General features: G+C 37.8%; 1 protein-coding gene across 1 annotated transcript in view; it reads right to left on the minus strand.

The window, feature by feature from the left end:
- Positions 1–336: 336 nt before the first annotated feature.
- The window catches only part of LOC126176759 (leucine carboxyl methyltransferase 1), a 70149-nt gene continuing 48002 nt past the window's right edge, over positions 337–22483 (minus strand). Inside the window, exon 5 of the mRNA XM_049923931.1 lies at positions 337–6966. Coding sequence (XP_049779888.1) covers positions 6768–6966 — 199 coding nt within the window. The 3' untranslated portion in view covers positions 337–6767. The remainder of the gene's footprint in view (positions 6967–22483) is intronic.

Consider the following 22483-nt stretch of genomic DNA (forward strand, 5'->3'; position numbering starts at 1 on the left):
ATTCTGGGTTTACTGTTAATGTATTATGATCAGTTAGTTACAGTACTCCATTGTTTAAGAGAAAACTGTTTAGAAAACATACCATACACAAAAAGGGCATAAATTGCTACTATGCTCATTATAATATGTTGGAGAACTTGAAAACAATTCTTGGACTCAAGTCAACTTCGACAAATTTTTAGATCGCAATCTATTTCTTTCACGTGTGAAGGCTTTTAACTTGAGAAATATTTTATCACTGGTTCATCACGTTTTAATGTCAAACAAGAATTTTGAGAATTTGTAATTCTATGTGAAATGGAATGAGGCTATTTATCAAAATATTCATATAACAGGTTGTAATGGTAAAGTCTGAGGACTCAACCCAGATTAATTTTATTGCAGATATTGAAATGTTCTTTAACATTGGTACGACATGAAAACCTTGGATTATACACTTTACATCCACATGTTGACTTCATATGTTGATATCACAGAACAGAAATGCCAATGCAAATAGTATCTCTCACCAATTATGAAATGTCAGCATGACAAATAAATTCACTGACAAAGGCATAAGCAAGACAAGAATGAAATGTGTCTTGTACTCTGATTAGTATATAAGGAAGTCTTTATAACAGAAAATTACAACTACTCAAAACTCTCATAATTCACATGATAAATTTTTCTTTCATAGTTAGTGATTTATACAACATTCCACCCAGCAATTAAATTAATAAAATAAAACCTTTTATTACAAATTCACAGGGAGTTTGAATTAAATGTAACAGAAAATCAATAAATTGAAAATAAAAACAGGAACTCAATTGGGGGAAAAAAAAAAACTGAAGAAATGTAAGCAGACAGGATGATATTTTAATATCTAATGCTTACAAATCATTAACACACATCTGAAAATATAAGAAGACTGGTTACCATAGGTATCAATATAATAGCATTTTTGAAGTTATACCTACAATTTCCACTGGACACATACATAGTGATATAATTACACAATCATACTGAATGAACTATCAAGTGAAACATTCACCCATTACCCCAGAAAAGTTTTCTAAAAGGCTGATCATAATGCAAAAGTCACTTATATGGTACATCCCAGTGTTAAATCTAATATTTTTTTCTTTTGTCCTCACCAATAAGTTCAACAGGCATGGTATTTAACATCAACTCGCCACATATTTTCTATTTCATAGGGTACCTGAACATTGTGAGACTTTATACAATAACAACAGTCTTACATTATTAACACATGCTAGCATGAATGATGCACAGCCATTTAATATCACAAGCAGGATGTTAATCTTCATTGAACTGCATGTGATACATCATGAAAAAGTTATTTACTGCATTAACAATATAAATGACAAATCTCTACTACATGAATCAATGACATACACTGATAAATATGCGAAGAACATGAAACGGTAACCAAATGAAAAATAAAATATCTAAATAATCAGATTTAAATATTTAAACATTTTATCTATGGACTTATAAAATTTATTTTATTATGTATACTGCAGTATTAATCAATGTTAAGGAGAGATAAAGATATTTAGAAATATTTCTACAATCCTAACAGAAACCTGGAACCAGCATTCAATGTTATTCATAAATTGTAATAAGAATAAATGTGGGACTGGCAGACTTACTGTCTCATTCCAGAAAGAAAAAATAACATATTTCAAGCAATACAATTTTGATTGTTTTGTTTCTTCACTAATACAAAACACAATAGTACTCCCCCTTACAAAATTTGTGATGGATGTGAGGTACACTTTCCTTCTACTTTCATGAAAACACGCAATTAAAAAGAAATAACAGCAGCATTCCAATCTCAGAATTCCTACTCACTTTCATGAAGCATACATGGTGGAAGATCTGTAAAATAAACCTACCAGAATCAAATATTGTTTATATGAAAAATAAATATAACTATTGAAGTGAGTAAAACTGTTTATCTCGATTCTGATGTAGCCTTTATACACTGCAAATTTATGCAAGACAAAACACTAATTGCAATAGTAATGACAATAATAATAGTAATATATGCAAGTGCATAAAGTCTGCTATTGTCTTGTACTGCCTGAATACAATGGAGATTAGTCTGTAAATTGAGGGTTATATATCTTGTCATGGATCATGAACCATACTTCACATAACTACAGCAAGCTTTGAAATGGATGATGTGAAAAAGTATGAATTATTGAAATAGTGAATATTGCAGAAAGCATAATATCAAGAAGGTTCTTAAACTTTATCTGAGACTTTAATACTAAATCTTTGGTTATCACTAAATATTAGTCTACATAATCATTTATGCCTTTGCAAAGACTAGAATTTGAAACAGTACATATGTACAACAAAGGAGAATCATAGTAGTGAAGTTGTCCCAAAGGTAATTAACGGATGGCTCATTTATTTCAAGGTGATAGTGTTATTAAACTATGCTGGATGCAAGTATTGTATACTGATACCATGCATCATACAAATAAAACTAAATATAAAACAATCTGCTCTGGAATGGTGAATTAGAAGAACTAAAATACAAGTAAAAATTGCATTGTGAACTATTTCAATTCAAAATTATTTTCTTATGTCCCTATGATATCAAGTGAGATTACATGTCACTTATGAATATAGTTCCATTTAATGTATAAAATAATTTCTGTGTAATTTACTGCACATCTCATAATTTAATCCCTTTCTTAGACATCACTGAGTTACTCAGTACAAAATTAACATGTTTCAGTATCTACACACCAGACAAATTTAGGCCAAATTAAATGTATAAACTTGAAAAACATAATCAATGAACTAAATAGTAACACATGATCAATTTTGCATACAGAAATATATACTGTATTCTAAGCTGCAGTTGTAAACTTGGATTAGACTGGAACAATAATGTCAATCGACTCTACAGAATGTAATTCTAATCCAGAGGTAACAAGTTAGTTGTATACTTGCTTATACAGCTAAACTAATCTTCCCTGTGAAAGTTTCATCATTGTGTATGGAATGAATGCTGTATTTAAAAAAAAGTTCTGAAGGAAATTACAGGCTCAACAACATAGTGACAATCATTTGACCTTTTAGTTTTTTCTCTCTCTTTTTTTTTTTTTTTTTTAAATCTCCTGATCAGATCTTCATCAACTTAAAGGTTAAGTGCTGGCCTGTACCTGTAATAATAGCTGTATGTTCTACAGGTAAGCCATTATGGAGGTATAATGAAATAATGAGGTGCACTCTTTAGCTGAGAAACTATGGTTAATGTGTTTCTCTGCATGCAAATGATTGTGTATAGGTGAATGCAATAATTATTATTAACTGTTCCTAACTGTTCCTTCAAAAGAATATGGCAAATACTGTCATTCAACAAAGTTTGGGACATACATATATACTAATGTAGTTATAAACAGCCTAACAATGCTAATGGAAATGAGATACTTCACACTGATATGAAAAAATAATGATCTTAATTTCCGAGTAACAAAAGATAATCTACATTTGAACCAGCATCCTCATAATTATGAGACCAGGAATATAATCTCCATGATTATGAAGTCAGTATTTCACTGCTGCAGCACATAATTTGTGGCCCTATACAGTTATAAAAAACAACTGTAACACAGTCAAAGTTTCTAATGCCACTGTCAAGTGCCTTAACCATTAGCTAGAGACATTAGAATTAGCTAGGAACTGAGCAGATTGCAAAAGAAGACTGGCTGATATAACAAAGAGATTTTGAAACATTCAGAGTAATACTACTAAATGAATTGTTGGTGTTGACAAGGTTGACCCCTAACTAACACATGCACTGTATTTACACAGTAGGACAATATTACTCAGGCTTAATGTATTTTCTTTAGCCAAAACTGGCCTTCTTAGCCAATCGGTGCAGCGTTTCATTCTTTCTGTTTTTTTAAGAACACACAAAGTAAACAGTATTAAAAAGTGGCATCTTATAATTAGGAGTTGGCAGCACTGTGAAGTACTGAAAACACCACACCACATGATTTCACTTATGTCTGACGAATCTGTATATCCATTCAGAAAAGACCTCATGTTGAGTAGGTTACTAATCTAGATTTAAAAATAAAGAAATGAAATTACAGAGTTGCTCCCCCTACCAATTTTAGGACACTACCGGTAGCCAACAAGATGAAGCAACAACCTACAGCCCTTACATCCATTGTAGCTGCTAAACTTAAAAAAAAAAGAGGAATTTCATAAATGACTCTGCTAACTTCAAACTGTGAGGCCATCTTAACATATTAACTGTGTCACAGGTAACCTACTACAAGTGTAAAACTGAGAAAAGTGAATCATGGGTAAGTTATTCATATTTATGTAAAAAAACCCTGAGTGATGTAGCATTCCCAACAATGTAGGAGTAGCTGTGTAACAAGTGTAGCAATATCCTGTATGTCTCTTTCAAGGCACAAGTCTATTAATCACTTCCATTACATGAATATATTTGGGTAATTGCTTTCTCTGTACTATCCACTTCCATGATTGATTTTTTTTAATGACAATGTTTGCAATAAATAAAGATGGGGAACTTTATACACAATCCTGAACACCTCACATACCTAAGATGCCAAAAATTTAAGATCATCAAGTTGCATGGAGAAAATAAATGACTGAACAGAAACATCATACAGAATCACAGGATCTTGGGTCACAATTATGTGAGTAAACTAATAAATATTTGAACTTGCAAATAATTACATCAAGTTTTGTGGCTGACTGAGTTCAAGTGTGATCACAAATCCATTTTTGTAAAATGAGCTATATAATTCCACTCCATGTTTACGTGCGCATTCTCTGTTCTCACATTTGTCCTACACCATGAGCAATTGTCTTTCCTCACAGCACTAAGAATAATAAGCTCACTAACAGTTACTCCAAAGACAAAATTGACTAATATAAAAAAGGAAAATACTAGAAATTTCAAGGGCCAATTTATCACTTTACAAACTCCACAATTATTCATAAACAGTAAAAAAAGTGAGAGAAATAGAAGGCTTTAAAAAGAATGTACAACAATTCAACAAAATCTTTTATGAGAATGTCTGGGACACAGAATGGAAAATAATGATTTGTGATGTTAATAAAGAGAATAAAAGATTGGTGGCATTTTTCTCAAAATAAATTCTCAAATATATAACAAACAGCACCAAACAAAATATTTTGAAGCAAACCAAATAATTTACAGACAAGGAAAGACATATCTTTTTAATTTATTATTCCTAAATGAAGCTCATTTTTGAAGTTTTTTGATCAATTTAACAATCAACCAATTCATTGATGTGTTGCACACCATTTATATATTTCTTAGTGATGTTTCAGATTATTTTAAACAAGATGCAGAATATTTCAATATATAAAGATAATTCAATGTATATGTTTGACAAAGATTGGTGCACAAAACATTCTTATTGACTTCAACAGAACTTGGACAATATGGTTCTAATAACATTACGCATCTGAAGACATGTAAATTAATTCCAAATATCTCACTTCTGACATAATAAATACTTGGGGTGAACCAGCCACACTGTTTGTTTATGGGATGTTCTTATTGACAGGGGAAATTTGAGCATCTTTCGTATCATAAAGGTCCTCTGGAAAAAATAAAGATGACTTTGCAAATACATAGGAAATGTTTCATACATGCCTCTTGTGAAATGATGCTACAAGGTCAACATATTACATGTTAACTGCTAAGAACCTGACAGAGAGAAAGTAATGATTAATCACTCAGTACAGCAGCTAGAACACATTAGAAGACTTGTAACTGATAGCACCACTGATTTGTAACACTTGATCATTGCATCATTAGCCCAGTTTGATCTTTCTACGACTTTGTAAAATAGCAGTTTAAATGTAGATTAGAAATACTGTTCTTGCAGTGACTGGCATGCATGCATTATTTACTTTATGTATTATCTTTATGTATTATGCAGTGCCAAGAAGAAACAGTGAAGCTCAAAATGTCTAGAATATGTTAACATAAAATATGCTACAGAAAAAGTTATACAACATATGTTATGCAAAAATAAATACTTTATACATCATGTTCTTGTTTGCAAATCACATCATACACACATTAAGGAAACACATATACTTTAAATATTAAAAGTTTCAGTGGAATGGTTCCACTTGCCTAATGGTTAAAACTGACGTGCACATTAATATAAAAGGAAAACTGTTTACAAGTAACTTTATTGTTCAGACTGTGGCTCTTTTTAGGAAAAATAAAATGGAGAATGGAATTAAGTGGATAACACCACCAATTTCACCTGAAACTCTGGAGATTTATGGAAATTTATCCATATGCTTCATGAAAATGTAAATTTGTATTAAAATCAAAGCCATTCAAAGCCTTATGATCTGTGCCCTGCACCTCAAATCTCACACTGTGAGCTCACCAGCATTTTCCATGCAGTTTTGCTTCTCTTATGCATCCTTCTATACTGATTTCTGGTATTGCAGCTGATAAGGTAGCCAAACACCAGAATTAATACTACACACATTGCCACTATGGGATAATACCAGCTTCATTCAGCTGAGCCTTGTCTCTGAGTAGGGTTTTCTTTCACAAAATTACCTCTTATCAGAGATTCAATCTACAGCTTATTATATTGATGGCAGTAGTAGGACTTCTGGTTCAGACAAGCATGAAGCTACGTTTATATAAAATTAATTAATGTCTAATTAATACTGCAGTATTTCATAAAAAATATGTAGCCTAAATGGATTTATGTTATGTCAATGTCATTGAATATCTCACCCTTCCAGGCTATTACAATACAGTAATGTTGGAATAACTGTGTCAGCAGTTCTTGTTCATCCAAAAATTCTATGCGCTCTATACGTTGTCGTTCTGAAGCAGGAAGAGCTGAATATATCTGCACCATGTCCCAAGCTCGAGCCCCATCCCAAGACGTGTTCAAGAACCTGCAGCACAGAGAAAGAATTGTGACAGTGGTGATAGCTGTGATATTAGCAACAAGAATAATAATGATAAAATAAGTTGTGAGAGGTATTCACGTTAAGTTGTTGGAAATAGCTTTAATTCTGCGAGTCATTCAATGTTTTTTAATTACATAGCATTTCTTCTATAAGGACAATGAGGAAAAATGGTGATACTGCACCACAAGGCGTTGCAAAGCTGACAGCCTTTTAAGGAAATGAAGAAATGAGATGATAAAACTGTTTCAATTGATAACACACTTGGTGCTTCCTCACATATCTTTATATGCAATAAAACCTCACAGTCTCACCTTCTCATTTTAGTTAAACTTCAGGTAATTGCTTGCTTTCTCTACCACTCAAAGAAAAAAAATTTAGGAGTAAAGAAGACCATTCACCGAAAAGGAAAAGCATTGAGCTGTCGACAGGCACACACACAAAGAAAGAATTTTAGAATAAATCCTTTCCCGAACTACAGTACAAATACAAACTCCCTTGTGCCCCTTCATAATGCCACCTGAACACACAATACCAGGACTGCAGTTTGGCAGGAGGACCAGTTCTGTCAGGTGGGAAGAGTAGAGAATGTGAGGGGGGTGAGGGTGAGGGGGGTGAGGAGGGGGGAGGGAGGGAGGGAGAAAGAGAGAGAGGCACGAAGAGGCGTTGGGGCTTGGTAGCGAGCAGCTCAGAGGGAGGCAGCCAGTTTGCTAGCTAGGACTGTGAAAGGGAAGGTGGCAAGTGCACAAGCTATGCAAGTGACACACAGGTATCAGAACAAAAGTCATGCAAGATCATACTGGTCACAGCTGGTGAAGTGTGTGAGTAACAAAGGCGAGATAGGGAAAACATAGGAAGAGATGCAGATGGACAATACAGGAGAAAAACAGTAAATGTAAATTATGAGACGGAACCAAAGGAAGGGTGGCACGAGGTTTAGGGAGGAAGGGAGTCGCTAGACGAGTTACTCAATCATGGAACTGAATAGTACAGAGAAAGCCATTCCTGAAATAAACACATTCATACCACAGGAGATATTAGCAAGCATGTGTCTCTTTACACAGGTATTGCTATCATTGTTGGAAATGACCTACATCACTTCTCCTTTTTGGTAACTGTTGTCCTTTACTCTTAAAGTATCTATACTCCACCAGAACTTTCCTACTATATTTATACTACCTAATGGTCCCCTTCTATCCTAAACATGGTGCCATCCATCCTTTGTTACTGTTTCATAATCTACATCTAATTTGTCTCTATTGTATTATCCGTCCACATCGTTTCCCTCATTTTCTCCCTTGCCTTTGTTATGGACACACTACACTGGCTCCAAACAATGTGTCACATGTTAACTTTTTGCTGATGCCCATGCATCACATCCCTAGCCCATGCAGCTGCCAGCCCTCTCTCTCACATTTCTAGCCAGCAAACCATTTGCCTCATTCCAAGCCGCTAGCTACCCAACCTTCTTCATCCAGCTTCTCTCTCCTTCTACCCACACCACCTGATACAACCCTCATCCCACCCTAATCCACCTGCCAAACTGCAATCCTGACTGTGTGCATCCAACCAGCACTATTTAGAGGTAGGTGTGTGTGTGTGTGTGTGTGTGTGTGTGTGTGTGTGTGTGTGTGTGTGTGTACAAGAATGGATTTATTCAAAAAGCTAGTAATTTTCTTTCTTTATTGTGCATGCCTGTTAACAGCTCAATGCCTCTGTTATTCAGTGAGTGGTCTTTTTTACTCCGAAAGTTTCTGCCAGAACTTTCCTACTATAAAGAAAAAAACTCTTATTTTCAAACTCCAAAACAACTTTTAAGTTATTAACTGTTTCTATAAGAAGATCTATCATTTCAATAGGCTCCACCACAGTGGTTATGAATTGTAGTGACTGTGAGACTGAGGGTCTCCGACAACTTTCAGACATATTTGCATACAAACATTACAGACATGATCTAACCCCAGAAGTCCCGCACTTCCTCAAGGCCTTTCATCCCAAAACCTGACAACTGAATCCATCTCCCTCCCCACACCAGCACCCCCCCCCCTCCCCCTCCCTCACATTACTACCTTTTACATACTTCACAGACCCAACCCCACAGATCTTCCCACTAGCTGTCCCACTGAGGCTGGGTACAACACTCCCACTGAACAAGTCTCTGTCTTTGTTAACCAAACCCTCCAAACCATTGCCCTTAACCTCCCATCCTACACCAAAAACACTGCCCACTCCCTTCACCACCTTCACAGTTACTGTTCCATTTTACCACCAGAATCCTGGTGGACACTGTGGATGCAATGACCTTACACACCAAAATCCCACACTGCCTTTCTCAACACCCTCCTGATACCAAACCCACTAACTCTTGTCTAATCCTCCAAACCAACCACATCCTGACACACAACTAATCCACTTTCAAAGGCCAAATCTATAAACAAACCCGTGATACTGTCATGGGTAATCATATGGCACCATCCTATGCAAAATTATTTATGGGCCATTTGGAGGAACCCTTCCTATCCAGTACACACCTAAAACCTTTCGTCTGGTTCAGATTCACTGACAATAATTTCATTATCTGGGCTCATGGCAGAGGAAACTTTTGCTTCTTCCTCTATAACCTTAATGCCTACTCCCAAAATCTGCTTCACCTGGTCCTTTTCAACTCAATAAGTCACTGTCCAAGAAGTTGATCTGCACCTCTCAGATGGTTCCATAAATGAGTCAATTCATATCAAGTGCACCAACCACCAACAATACCTCCACTTTGACAGTTGTCACCCGTTCCATGTAAAAGAAGTCTCGCCACCCAGGGATATCACATATACAGTGGAAAGCAGGAGTTGTTGAAATATGCTAATATATCTTACTAAAGCATTTACTGACAGAAAATATCCTACCCAGCTCATCCACAAACTGATCTCCTGTGCCATCGCCTCCTCTGACACCAGCAAACTCTAACGATTTTCAGACAACAAGAGACAGTGTGGTATCGGGTTGCAAAGCACACACGTCTCTCAATTCAGTTAACTTGCACATTGTGTGTAGCCAATCCTCTTCTCTGTTTACTCAGCTACGTGAATCTCCCAAAAGCTTTTTCTCCGAAGACTATAGCTAGTTAAAGGAATTTATTAAAATACTTCTCTATCCTTGAAATAATTTTGGTACTTGTAAAATACTTTTCAGTTCAATCACTATATATTTTCAACTTTCACAGACATTAACTTCTGCAAGCTAATTTATTCCTTAAACATTAGACTCATTTACAAATATTCAAATAGCATACATGTGTGTTTCTTCATTCATAGCCAAGACTTGAAGTAATTCAAAAGTCTCTCATCTTAAATGAGTCCAATACATGAATGGACATAGAAATCTATATTCAATTGTTCATTAGTCTTTTTACAATCAACAGACACACTAAAAAGCACAGAATACTACATAAAGTTTCCTTGTTCTTCTCAACCCGTATAGGGCACATTTGTTCCCCCCCACTCACGTTTAAAATATCGGGTGTTCTAAACAGTGGATGGCTGAGTGGTTACTCCGAAATTCTCAAAGCACTACAGAACCTGTTAACCAGCCATTCTAATCACCCAGTACCACCCTGCCTTGAAAGGCTCAGCCACATCCTTCACCACGGTTCTTACTACCTGTCATTGCGATCTGAGATGAAGGATATCCTGCTCAAAATCCTATACACCGTCACCCGAAGTAGTGTTACGCTACCCACCCAACCTACAGAATATCCTTGTCCATCAGTACTCCAATCCTGCAGCATATGTGTCATTCCCTTGTGATTGACCAAGGTGCCCTATACATCTGCCCATCACCACCTACTGCGGTCCAGTCACAGGTATCTCTTACCAATAAAGGCAGGGCCACTTGTCAAAGCACCCACATTATGTATCAGCTATACTGCAATTACTGTCAAGCATTCTATGTGAGCATGACAAGTAACCAGTTGTCCACTCACATGAACGGCCATTGCCAAACTGTGGCAAACTACAAGCTTGGCCATCCAGATGCAAACATGTTGCCAGCACTACACTGACAACTTCAACAGCTGCTTCACTATGTGGGCCATTTGGCTACTCCCTTCCAGCACAACCTACTCTGAATTGTGCACACGGGAACTCTCTCTCCAGCATATCCTGTGTTCTCGCAATTCCCCTCACTGAAACTTTCACAAACTTTTTTTCCCACTGCCTCACGTTACCTGTTTCCCTCTCTCTTTTGTCCACACCACTCCTTCCCCATCCAGCAGATTATGTACTGCATTGTCTGTCCCCTCCCTGCCCCACCCCTCTTCTCTCACCCTCTTTTCAGCCTTCTCCCACACTCTCTCCCTCACTCCATTTCTCCTCTCCTACCTCTCTCTATCCCTTATACGCTCTATCCTCTGAACACCTTTCATCTTGCTGTGCAGCTGCTGTCATCTGGCTAAAGACCTGACCCACACTACCTTGCTACGCTCTCCTTGCCTCAAAATGCCATTCCCTACCCCATCCCCATCTCCATCTACCCAGGCAATTGCTATCAATAATCAGTCTTGCTGACACTGCAAGCATATACATTTGGGTGGTTGTATGTACTTTTAAAAAACAAAGAGCACGAGCTTAACTGTTCTCCACTGTGTGTTTCCGTGTGCCACACATCAGTTCTCTATAAGTCGCTGCTCTTGCTTGTATTACAAATTTCAATAAACAATTCATATATCACAATTGTGTTTTCTCAGTAGACATTAAACAACCTAAGGGCTCCACAATGTCAATCATGCTGCCTGGTTTTTTGGGTGACAGGATGAATTGTTACTTAGTGCCATTTTTTTCTATCCTTTTTTATATTATTTTGCTAATTTAAGTTTACCCATAGTGCATCTTTACCGTACATTTGTTTACACACTGTCATGAATTTCTGTAAAGTTTGAATGGTAGGCAACCAGGGCCCTACCACCCACTTGCGGGCATTCCAGCTATCATGTTGGTCGTTAGGCAGTAAGGGGTTTAGAAGATTTTTCATTAGGTTTTCATAAAATTTGACAAAAAGTGTCTGGTATATAATTGTTATTATTTGCTTTAACTTGCTGTAACTCTGCATTATAAATTTTATGATGTGAAGTTACTTCCTTGCTTTATAAATCACCACTACAGTTGAACCGGTGAGTTGTTAGAAAATTTTGCTACTGACAGATACAAAAGTGAGTGGTAGGTAAAAAAAGGTTGACTACCCCTGGTTTAACCCAACCAGGTACACCAGTGTGCTCATTCTCTCTTGCTATGTGTGCAATATTACATTTCCAAGTCCCACCACTAAGCACAACATGGACCATACTTCTCCAATCAATGTATCACAATATTTTACTGTGTCACATAATGCTAGTCCTTCTACAAGAAAAACGAACATCATCTGTGTTCAGCATTTGTGAAAACATGCTACACCTCATAAATAAAGGGCTGATCATGTGTAATATGATTACAATGAAACACTAAAAAAGGAGTTCCAGGCATGGTATTGGAAAGTGGATCTCCTGCTTTTTGCATTGGTAGGATTAAAATTCTGTGTCACACGTCATTTCTGTATGATAAAACTATTTTAATCCACGGTGGGTTTAAAGTGGTTTCATCTTTCTGAAGTTAGACGAAGGAACTCGTACTTGTTACAGGTGATTTTTGCAAAATAATAATAATTATTATTATTAATAATAATAAAAATAATAATAATGATCTTTCATTCAACACCCAATATAGTTAGGAAAGTGTACCAGATCCATACCCTTCATACACGATACCAATCGACATGATGCCCGTATTTATAGGAATGTGGCAATTTGTTTATTAATAGATATTTGTTTAATCTCTTTGTGGACAATACCTAGATATTGCATAGAAACTTAAAGACCTACTAACATACTGATGATGTTATAATGAACGAAATGTTGTAAAGTGTGATCTCAGTAAAAAATGATTTCAGTTTGAAAGTGTTGCCTGTTGTAACCAACAGAGTTTTCTGTCTTTCTGAATCCATGTTTCTAACTGGCATTAGTTTCTGAAATGGCAGGAGTTGACTGATTTTGGCCAAGGCCTTTCATACTAAATGTGTTGCTCAGATAATATAATAGAGGTTAGCAGTCAATACAATAACAATTAACAGCGTTGTTTTCATGGTTCTGACTACAACTGACAGTGGCAGCACCTGAATGATGCAAAATTTGCTTCAGGAACTTCACATGGGTACGAGGGTGTACCCATTCCTGCCCCACTTCGCCTCCCTGATAACAATACAATTAATGTGAGCACATACTTCTTGTTTCCATCTTAGTAGTGTTGCAGAACTCACCTTGACATTGTTAACAGGACTTTTAAAGAGGTTGGCTGTGCTATAAGGGATACTACAGATGATTTATTCGTTTTCAGAGTTCTATATTTTTCAAAGTATTATATGTACAAATATGACTTATCTATCTTCCATGACTAATCTGTAAACTCACCGTGTTTCCATTACGCCCACCAGCTGGCATTACAAGTTCAGTGCATTGACAAAATAGCAATAAAGAAAGAGAAGTTTCTGTGTGCTGGAAAATGTGCAAACTTCAATTTATCTGGAAACATTAACCGCCACAATGTGAGAGAGTGGAGCACTGAAAATCCTTGTGAAATTACTTGCCCCCCCCCCACAAAGTCGTCTGACCTATTGTCTTGAGACTATTTCCTCTGAGCCAAGAACACTGGAAAAGCTCAGAGAACACATCAATGCTGCTGTGATGACAAGTTGTTGTTACAGAATGACCTATTGTCTTGAGACTATTTCCTCTGAGCCAAGAACACTGGAAAAGCTCAGAGAACACATCAATGCTGCTGTGATGACAAGTTGTTGTTACAGAATGAACTTGACCAACACTTGACACACATCATATGACCAGAGGGACACTCTTAGAACGTCTGTAGGGTGCAAAATGCAAACTTGGTGAGTTTACTGTTCTATTCATGCATCAATCCTATTTGTAAATGGAATACTTTGGGTAACATAGTGCTTTCAAAACGAATGAAACATCTGTAGGAGGCCTAGATCGTAACTGCTGTGTATAATCTACAGCCAGAGATCACTAAGGCCTCTCTTTTGTCTGGTATTATGAACAATGTAACATATGTGGTTTCATACTGAAGTAAAAAAAAAATTACCTTTTTGTGTTCATGAGTGCGTTTTGTGAATAAGATATGAAACTGTCTTGCATGGCTGCCCTCTCAGATATTGCCATTTTATTTTTATATTCCTCTGCAAGTCATTTCTATCCTACACTTCTCACTGTGTTATGGAATTGAAATTTGCTAAGCGGCAGGCAGAGTTCACACAATACTTCAACTGCTTCTAATTCAAGAGTACCATCTTTTAAGATTTCATTCACTCATGGCTTGAACATGCAGGTTCTCCTGCTGCTGTACTGATTGCATTAATCAGTTATATACTTAGAAAGTCTTTTTCCACTGCAGGTTACAATGGCTAACAGAGTGAGATACGGGACATTGTCCTTCAAGTGTACCAAAACAAAGAAAAAGGTAAACAGTTATAGACAGAAGAAGTAATTACATCCAAATTTTGAAATCTGACTATTTTTTCTCCACATATGAACTAATAATACATTCAAATCTCTAGGTAGATCTTCTCATTCGCCTAGAGTTGCTGTCTAAGTTTCACTGGTAGAAAATGGCATTTCCAATATATCAAAAACTGACATATGTGACAGAACTAATCATCCAGAGACTGGCAATTCAGAAAAAATAAAATTAATCAGGCCTCTTATGAGACATCAACTAACTGTAGCACTATCCATTTGGGTAAGACTGTTTCCATGTTCCAGTGAAGTAGAAGACTATACCAGTAGCAGTGTAGCTATTGACAGGGTCTTCCACACCAGCCAGGCATCTGTGGAGGAACCAGAGAATGTGTCATCTTTCCTTCATCTGGTCCTCATATATCCTTTCCTTCTTTTGTCAAGTGGGCAGAGCCTGTAGCCCTATGAAGGCAGTCTGTCTAGGGGATGGCAACCTGAAACATTGTCTGGTGCTCCATGATGGGGGTCGAATTATTGGGCCAGCTCCACAGCATTTGTGACACATATTTTTTCGGCTCAAGATCTCAGTCAAAATCCCCAGAAAAAATAACAGAACTGTATCATCATCCAGAAGAAAATGATTACAGAAAAGAACAAAGTTTATAACAATGTGGGATTTGCAGGGTTTGGGCACAAAGAAAAGAGGAGTATTCCAGGCACTAGATAGATGTGTGTGTTCTCTGTGAAACGAAGGACAAGAGGAAGGGAAATGAAAATATAACAGGCTTAATTCATTTTTACAGAGGCACTAAAAAGGAGGAAACGGCCGAGACAGGGATTTTAATATCCGTGCCTAAGAAGCACAGAAGAGATATCAAACGCTGGGAGGAAATTGATGAGAGGATCATGGCTAGTGAAAGTACACTACTGGCCATTAAAATTGCTACACCACGAAGATGACATGCTACAGGCGTGAAATTTAACTGACAGGAAGAAGATACTGTGATATGCAAATGACTAGCTTTTCAGAGCATTCACACAACGTTGGCGCCAGTGGCGACACCTAAAACATGCTGACACGAGGAAAGTTTCCAAGCGATTTCTCATACACAAACAGCAGTTGACCAGCGTTGCCTGATGAAAGGTTGTTGTGACGCCTTGTGTAAGAAGGAGAAATGTGTACCATCACGTTTCCGACTTTGATAAAGGTCTGATTGTAGCCTATCAAGATTGCGGTTTATCGTATCACGACATTGCTGCTCGCGGTGGTCGAGATCCAATGACTGTTAGCAGAATATGGAATCGGTGGATTCAGGAGGGTAATATGGAACGCTGTGCTGGATCCCAACGGCCACGTATCACTAGCAGTCGAGATGACAGGCATCCTATCCGCACGGCTGTAACGGATCGTGCAGCCATGTCTCGATCCCTGAGTCAACAGATGGGGACGTTTGCAAGACAACAACCATCTGCACGAACAGTTCGACGACGTTTGCAGCAGCATGGACTATCAGCTCGGAGACCATGGCTGCGGTTACCCTTGACGCTGCATCACAGATGGAGCGCCTGCGATGGTGTACTCGACGACGAACCTGGGTGCACGAATGGCAAAACGTCATTTTTTTCTGTTCACAGCATCATGATGGTCGCATCCATGTTTGGTGACATCGCGGTGAACGCACATTCGAAGCATGTATTCATCATCGCCATACTGGCGTATCACCCAGCATGATGGTATGGTGTGCCATTGGTTACACGTCTCGGTCACCTCTTGTTCGCATTGACGGCACTTTGAACAGTGGACGTTACATTTCAGATGTGTTACGACCCGTGGCTCTATCCTTCATTTGATCCCTGCGAAACCCTACATTTCAGGAGGATAATGCACTACCGCATGTTGCCAGTCCTGTATGGGCCTTTCTGGATACAGAAAATGTTTGACTGTTGCCCTGACCAGCACATTATCCAGATCTATCACCAACTGAAAATGTCTGGTCAATGGTGGCCGAGCAATGGGCTCATCACAATATGCCAGTCACTACTCTTGCTGAACTGTGGTACAGTGTTGAAGCTGCATGGGCAGCTGTACCTGTATACGTCATCCAAGCTCTGTTTGACTCAATGCCCAGGTGTATCAAGGCCGTTATTACGGCCAGAGGTGGTTGTTCTGGGTCTGATTTCTCAGGATCTATGCACCCAAATTGCGTGAAAATGTAATCACATGTCAGTTCTAGTATAATATGTTTGTCCAATGAATACCCGTTTATCATATGCGTTTCTTCTTGGTGTAGCAATTTTAATGGCCAGTAGTGTATTTTAAGGTGCAAATTATGGTCATAAAAGGGGTAAAAGGTTCTTAAAATACAAACAAAACGGTACAAAAAAAGGTGCTGATGAAATTAATTTATTTGGGTTTAAACCAGCTACATTAACTTTCTTTGTTTCATTTACAGGGTTCTATATATTGGATTACATACATCATTTCAACGTTTTTGACACTAAGTCACTGGTGTTTTGAACTCAATAGCTACTTGTATACAGAGAAACTCTGCTCAACATCTACAGAAACCTGTGGAGCATACCTTCTCAGCACCTGTAAAGGAAGTCCAGTGAAGTTTGCAAAAAGTCTCCACATCTGGATTGTTCTCCAAATTTAATTTCAATTAGTCTTTAGCAACTCCATCAATGATGTCCCTAACACTCATCAACTTCTACTGCTCCTCCTCCTCCTCCTCCTCCTCCATACCTTCTTCCAAACTCTGAATCACATCATGCAAATACTTGTAGCCACACTCTGGAAAAAGTTCTAGCTCTATGTCTTAGTTGTTGACTAGTTGTTGGGTCTGCTTGATGGTTGCTGTGTACACTGAGGACAGGGCAGATACGAAGTTTTTGATTTTATCAAACTTTCACACAAGAAAACTTTGCATCTTATCCAAGTATCCTACCTTCTGATGGAAGGAAACTGTCGCAGGTGGAGCCAGTCATTTCTCCATATTTTGATGACCGGGAGCCTTTACCAGAATCTCATTCAGAACAGCAGTGAAGTCATTTACCCCGCACTAGTTCTCCCTGATACTTTGCAGACATGACATATACCGTGTTCAATCCGTGTCATTTGGTAGAGGTTGAGGAACATGCCTTTCAATTGTTGGAAAGCTGAAAGCATGAAGCCTAAGTCTCATATGTGAGTCACTAAATTATTGCTTTATGGTACAGGCATTTGTCTTCTTGAGTTGGTACATTTTACAAAGCATAGGTTTTACTAATTCACCAGATAATAGTAAAACCAACAAATTCAAAATATACCTTTGCAGCTCATTAGTAGTTTCCTCTAAAATGAATCCCACTTTACGTTTGCCGACCACCTCTTATTTCCTCAAAAACTTTCTCATAAATTAGCTGTATGCAACTTTCTCTCAGAGTGCTCTCATCCGGTATCTACCTTTTTTTGCGTACGCCTCAAGAAATGATTTGAATGCAGGATTGTTTACCCTGTGGATTGGAATTCCTGGCTGGATTAACGCCATGACAAGACCCACACTAAACTCATTAAATGACTGCTGCTTATCAGATCCTGAAGTGAAGGCATGTATCAGAGCAGTTTGCTTAGGTTTCAACTTGTGAGGTGCAATATTTAAATGTTTGTTGTTCTGGATGTGCTGGTTTATTCTGTTTCTTTAATGGCTGTCATCAACTGTAATATTTACTTTGCAGAATGATGCCATGTTTCGATGAACTGAGCCTTGAATTCTTATGAAAGTGCACTTTACTACTAATTCTTAACCTTCAGCATGATTCTGCAGTGAAAAATATGTTCTAGTAAAAACACACAGCCAACAGGGCAGTACACAGTCGACAGATAGGAACCGTTAAGTTCATGCCAGCACTAATTGAATTTAGATATCAACTGTTGCAGAATCATTGTTCAAATTTTATTCGATTTCACAGCTGCAAGTTGGCCATCATTACTGAGGTTGACTATTGTTGCTGAGATTGGCCACTGCTGCTGGAAGTATGAATAATTACTGGTGCTTTCCATAAATTATATTTTAATATTTACTGACCACTGTTGATTTCTGATTACATAAAATCTTAAAATCCTGTTCAAGAAGTGAAAAAATCTACCTACTCTATTAAAAATGCAGAAAAAAACGAGGAGAAGGATGGTTAAGCATGGAACAGAAGGGGAAAAGGTGCAAAATGTAGATATCTCGCAAAAAGTTACAACAAACAGAGCTTATTTTGCTTCATTTCGTGACCCCCAAATGCGTATGTTAAATTTGGAAAGCCTCTGCACATTAAAATTCTTTCTTTAGTTATGACTGTGGAAATATCAAAATACGGCTGCAAAATAATCATTGCCAGAGCCTATGCACCTACAAATGATGCTCGCAGTAAAGTCAAAGATGAGTTTTACAAAAAATTAACAAGAGTGCTAAAGAGCATAAGCAATTGCAAAGAAAAAAAATCTATGGGAGATTTTAATGAAAAAGTGGGTGGTGGCTTCTGACAGTGCAGTAATGGAAATAACACAGTAAATGGCAACAGAGAAATCTTACATGATATTAGTGAACATTATCCTAAAGATTTTAAATGGTTTCTTTCCTTACAATCAGATCCACAAGTGAAGATGATAGAGTCCTCCCAGAAATATCAGATCAATGACAGACTATATTATTCAAAATAAAAATTCCAACAAAATAACAAATATGGTCTTGTGAGGTCCAGAAATGGTTGCAACACATAGACAAATTAAAGAGGCAAATGTTCCCACGAGGACATTGGATACTATGAAATACAGCTTAGACAGTTTAAAACAAGAGTCTGCACAATTTCTTTTTAAATTATGGTTAGTAAACAATCTGAGGCATCTAAAAGAAGGAATGGAGGAGCGTATGTACCAAGGACTTGAAAAGTGCACATATGAAGCAGCATTCGAATCACTGAGGCAACAATAAGAAGAAGGAAAGTGGCCCCCACAAGGGTGGACTCAAAGAGTTGAACAATAGGTAAATCTAAAAAAGATGATGTATAATAACTGGCTGAGAACAATGGACAAACAGGATAGAGACTTGGATGTCAGAACGAACAGAGAAGTAGACAAGGAAATCTTTAAAAGGAAAAATTAAATCTTTGAGGATAAATGCGAGAAGTTGACTGATGCTCAGGAAACCCAAAAGTACAAGCAATGTGGAAAATGGTTACAGGGTTGAGGAAAGAGGTAAAAGAAGGAGCAAACCAGCTGATTATCAGTCTGATAGAATGTCAGAAGCATTTTAAAAGTCTGCTTACAGAAGAAAGGAGAACAAGGAAAAAATTGTAGGAGATGAGTGAAAACCAGAATGGTTAAGAAAGAGAAAAAAATAACCATGGAGTAGGTACAGAATGTGGCTACACAAATGAAGATGGGGAAATCCCCAGGGCCTGGAAGTGTACCAACAGAGTTTTTAAGCAGTGGCCCAAGTATTCTTTCTGTATGAACATCTAAGCAAGTCATTCAATAAACGTATATGGTATGGGTAGGGACTTTCAGCAGAGTGGAACTTAGCATTTGTAAGCCCCATATATAAAAAGGGAAGCAAAAAAAGAGTGTAGCAATTGTCATGGCATACAAGCCATAAGTTCAATTAACAGGCTGTACAAGAAGATATTAAAATCAAGAATGGAGGATATTATAACTGGAGTGGAATAACAAAGTTGTTTTCAAAGAGGCCGGTAATGTAAAGATGACATCTTTATTCTAACACAGATCTTGGTGAAGAGATTGGAGATGAATCTAACCAATCATGTGTTCTTCATAGATCTTGAGAAAATATATCACACAGTGCAACTTAGATATTATTCAAGGTGCTGTGGTCTGGAGAATTGCCGAAAATATATGTAAGAAATACATCTAGAAGTTGGCAGACTGCATCACTAAAGAGGTGAAGGAAATTTGCTGAGAGGCCTTAAGAATAACTGAATGACTGAAACACACATGCTGTCTGTCTCCCACATTCTTTAAGATGTATGTGCAAAAACCGTTGGATTCCTGGTGCAGACAGTGCACGGGCATGAGGTTTGAAGTGGAGAACCAGTGTATGTACACACTTTTCTACGCTGACAATCAAGTCATTGCAACAAATGATGAAAAGGGTATATCTTACATGCTTAGGAAGCCATCAGAAGAATATAAAAAATGGGGGCTTGGAAATTAATTTTGGGAAGAGAGAACATCTATGTTGCAGAGAGGAGGAAATTAACTTGGACACCGGTGGACAACAAATGAAAGTGTTTCAAGACTTTAGGTAATATTTTATCACATGACAAAGATGTGCCAGAGATACCCAACAAAGGATCAGGGATGGAACAGCAGTTATCCATAAATTAAATCCTGTATCTTGGTCTGCAAAAATGATTTTAAAAGTTAAAATGTGATTATAAAAATCCACTAATGAACAAATAATGAGTTACAGGAGTAAGTATTGGTAAATCACAGAAAGAAGTAAAAACAGAATGAGAGGTTTAGAAATGGAGAAGTGCATGTAGAATTTCCCAACTTCACCATTCAAGAAATGAGGAAATAAGAGAAAGAAAATTTATTAGCTTTCAGAATAAAATCTTTGGTGAGCTAGAGTGCAACCACGCTCATGGAAGATTTGCACAGTTTTATATGCCATATGAAGGCTCATTTTTTTAAGGATGTTTATCACTCTGTGCTTTAATTTACGTGCACAAGTGGTATACGCACAAGTGGTATGTGTGGTATATCAACAAGTACGTGTATTGTGTGTATTTGTAGGTTTGGGGGTTGTGTTTCCCTGCAATTTGGATATGTTGTGTGATTCCTGAGTTTCTCCCGGCGTATTTGATAATCAAAATATCCACGGGTGTGCTGCCGGTCTATAGTGTCCAACGGGCACAATATTTCGGCGATCATACACGTCACCATCATCAGGTGAACTGACAGACTGAGCTCCTGTGAATGTGACAGCACGGAGATCCGTACGCTATGGCTGCTCAGAGGGAACTGGGTTCGGTCGCGGCGGCTTGGGTTAATCAAGAGTAAATCGAGCAAACATATAGTTGTGACGACCATGGCGGACAGAGCCATCACACCGACGTCATCTCAGATGCCGTCGTAATCAGTTCCACCGCGCGACCGTGGCGAGGGCGCGGACGGCGGAGGGAGCGAGCCGCGGGCGGAGGGTATTTATATCGACCGCTGCCGCGACCGAACCCAGTTCCCTCTGAGCAGCCATAGCGTACGGATCTCCGTGCCGGCACGTTCACAGGAGCTCAGTCCGTCAGTTCACCTGATGATGGCGACATGTATGATCGCCAAAATATTGTGCCTGTTGGACACTATAGACCGGCAGCACACCCGTGGATATTTTGATGGATATGTTGTGTTTGTCTCATATTTGTATTTTGAGTTTTTGATTGAGTCTGTACCTCATGTGTGTCATACCCATCATTCCCAGCTGTCCATATGACCGTACTTACTTTCTTTTCATTATTTGTCTTGCTGAGTGGAATCCTGTTTATTCCATATAACAAGTCTTGGTGCTTCTAGTTACTGGATGTAGGGATGATAGATGAGGACTGTGTTACTCTGCTGTGGCCATTGGTTTTCCGAAACTGTTAAAGGAATGTTTGCCATATACTTTTATTAGTGGTATGATAATAAAATTTATTTTATCTTCTTTTCCTTTATCAAGTGTGAACTTTTGCATTCTGATGTGCTTTGTTGGTTTCAAGGTGGAGTACATCTACTTTATCATTCAGCTCGTCTACAAGACAAATAATGTCATCCTCATATCTGTACCAACGTATGATTTTAAATCTTTCATCAGTTTCTATCTTTTCTGTTTAGAAAAAGTGACAAAAAGCAGATTTCAGAGCACCTGTTGGCTCAACACAAAAGTTTTGTCTCAAGTACAGATAGTGTTGAGGATCAGTGGACAAAGT

This window comes from Schistocerca cancellata, chromosome 1 (assembly GCF_023864275.1).
Source record: "Schistocerca cancellata isolate TAMUIC-IGC-003103 chromosome 1, iqSchCanc2.1, whole genome shotgun sequence".
Classification (NCBI taxonomy): Eukaryota; Metazoa; Arthropoda; class Insecta; order Orthoptera; family Acrididae; genus Schistocerca; species Schistocerca cancellata.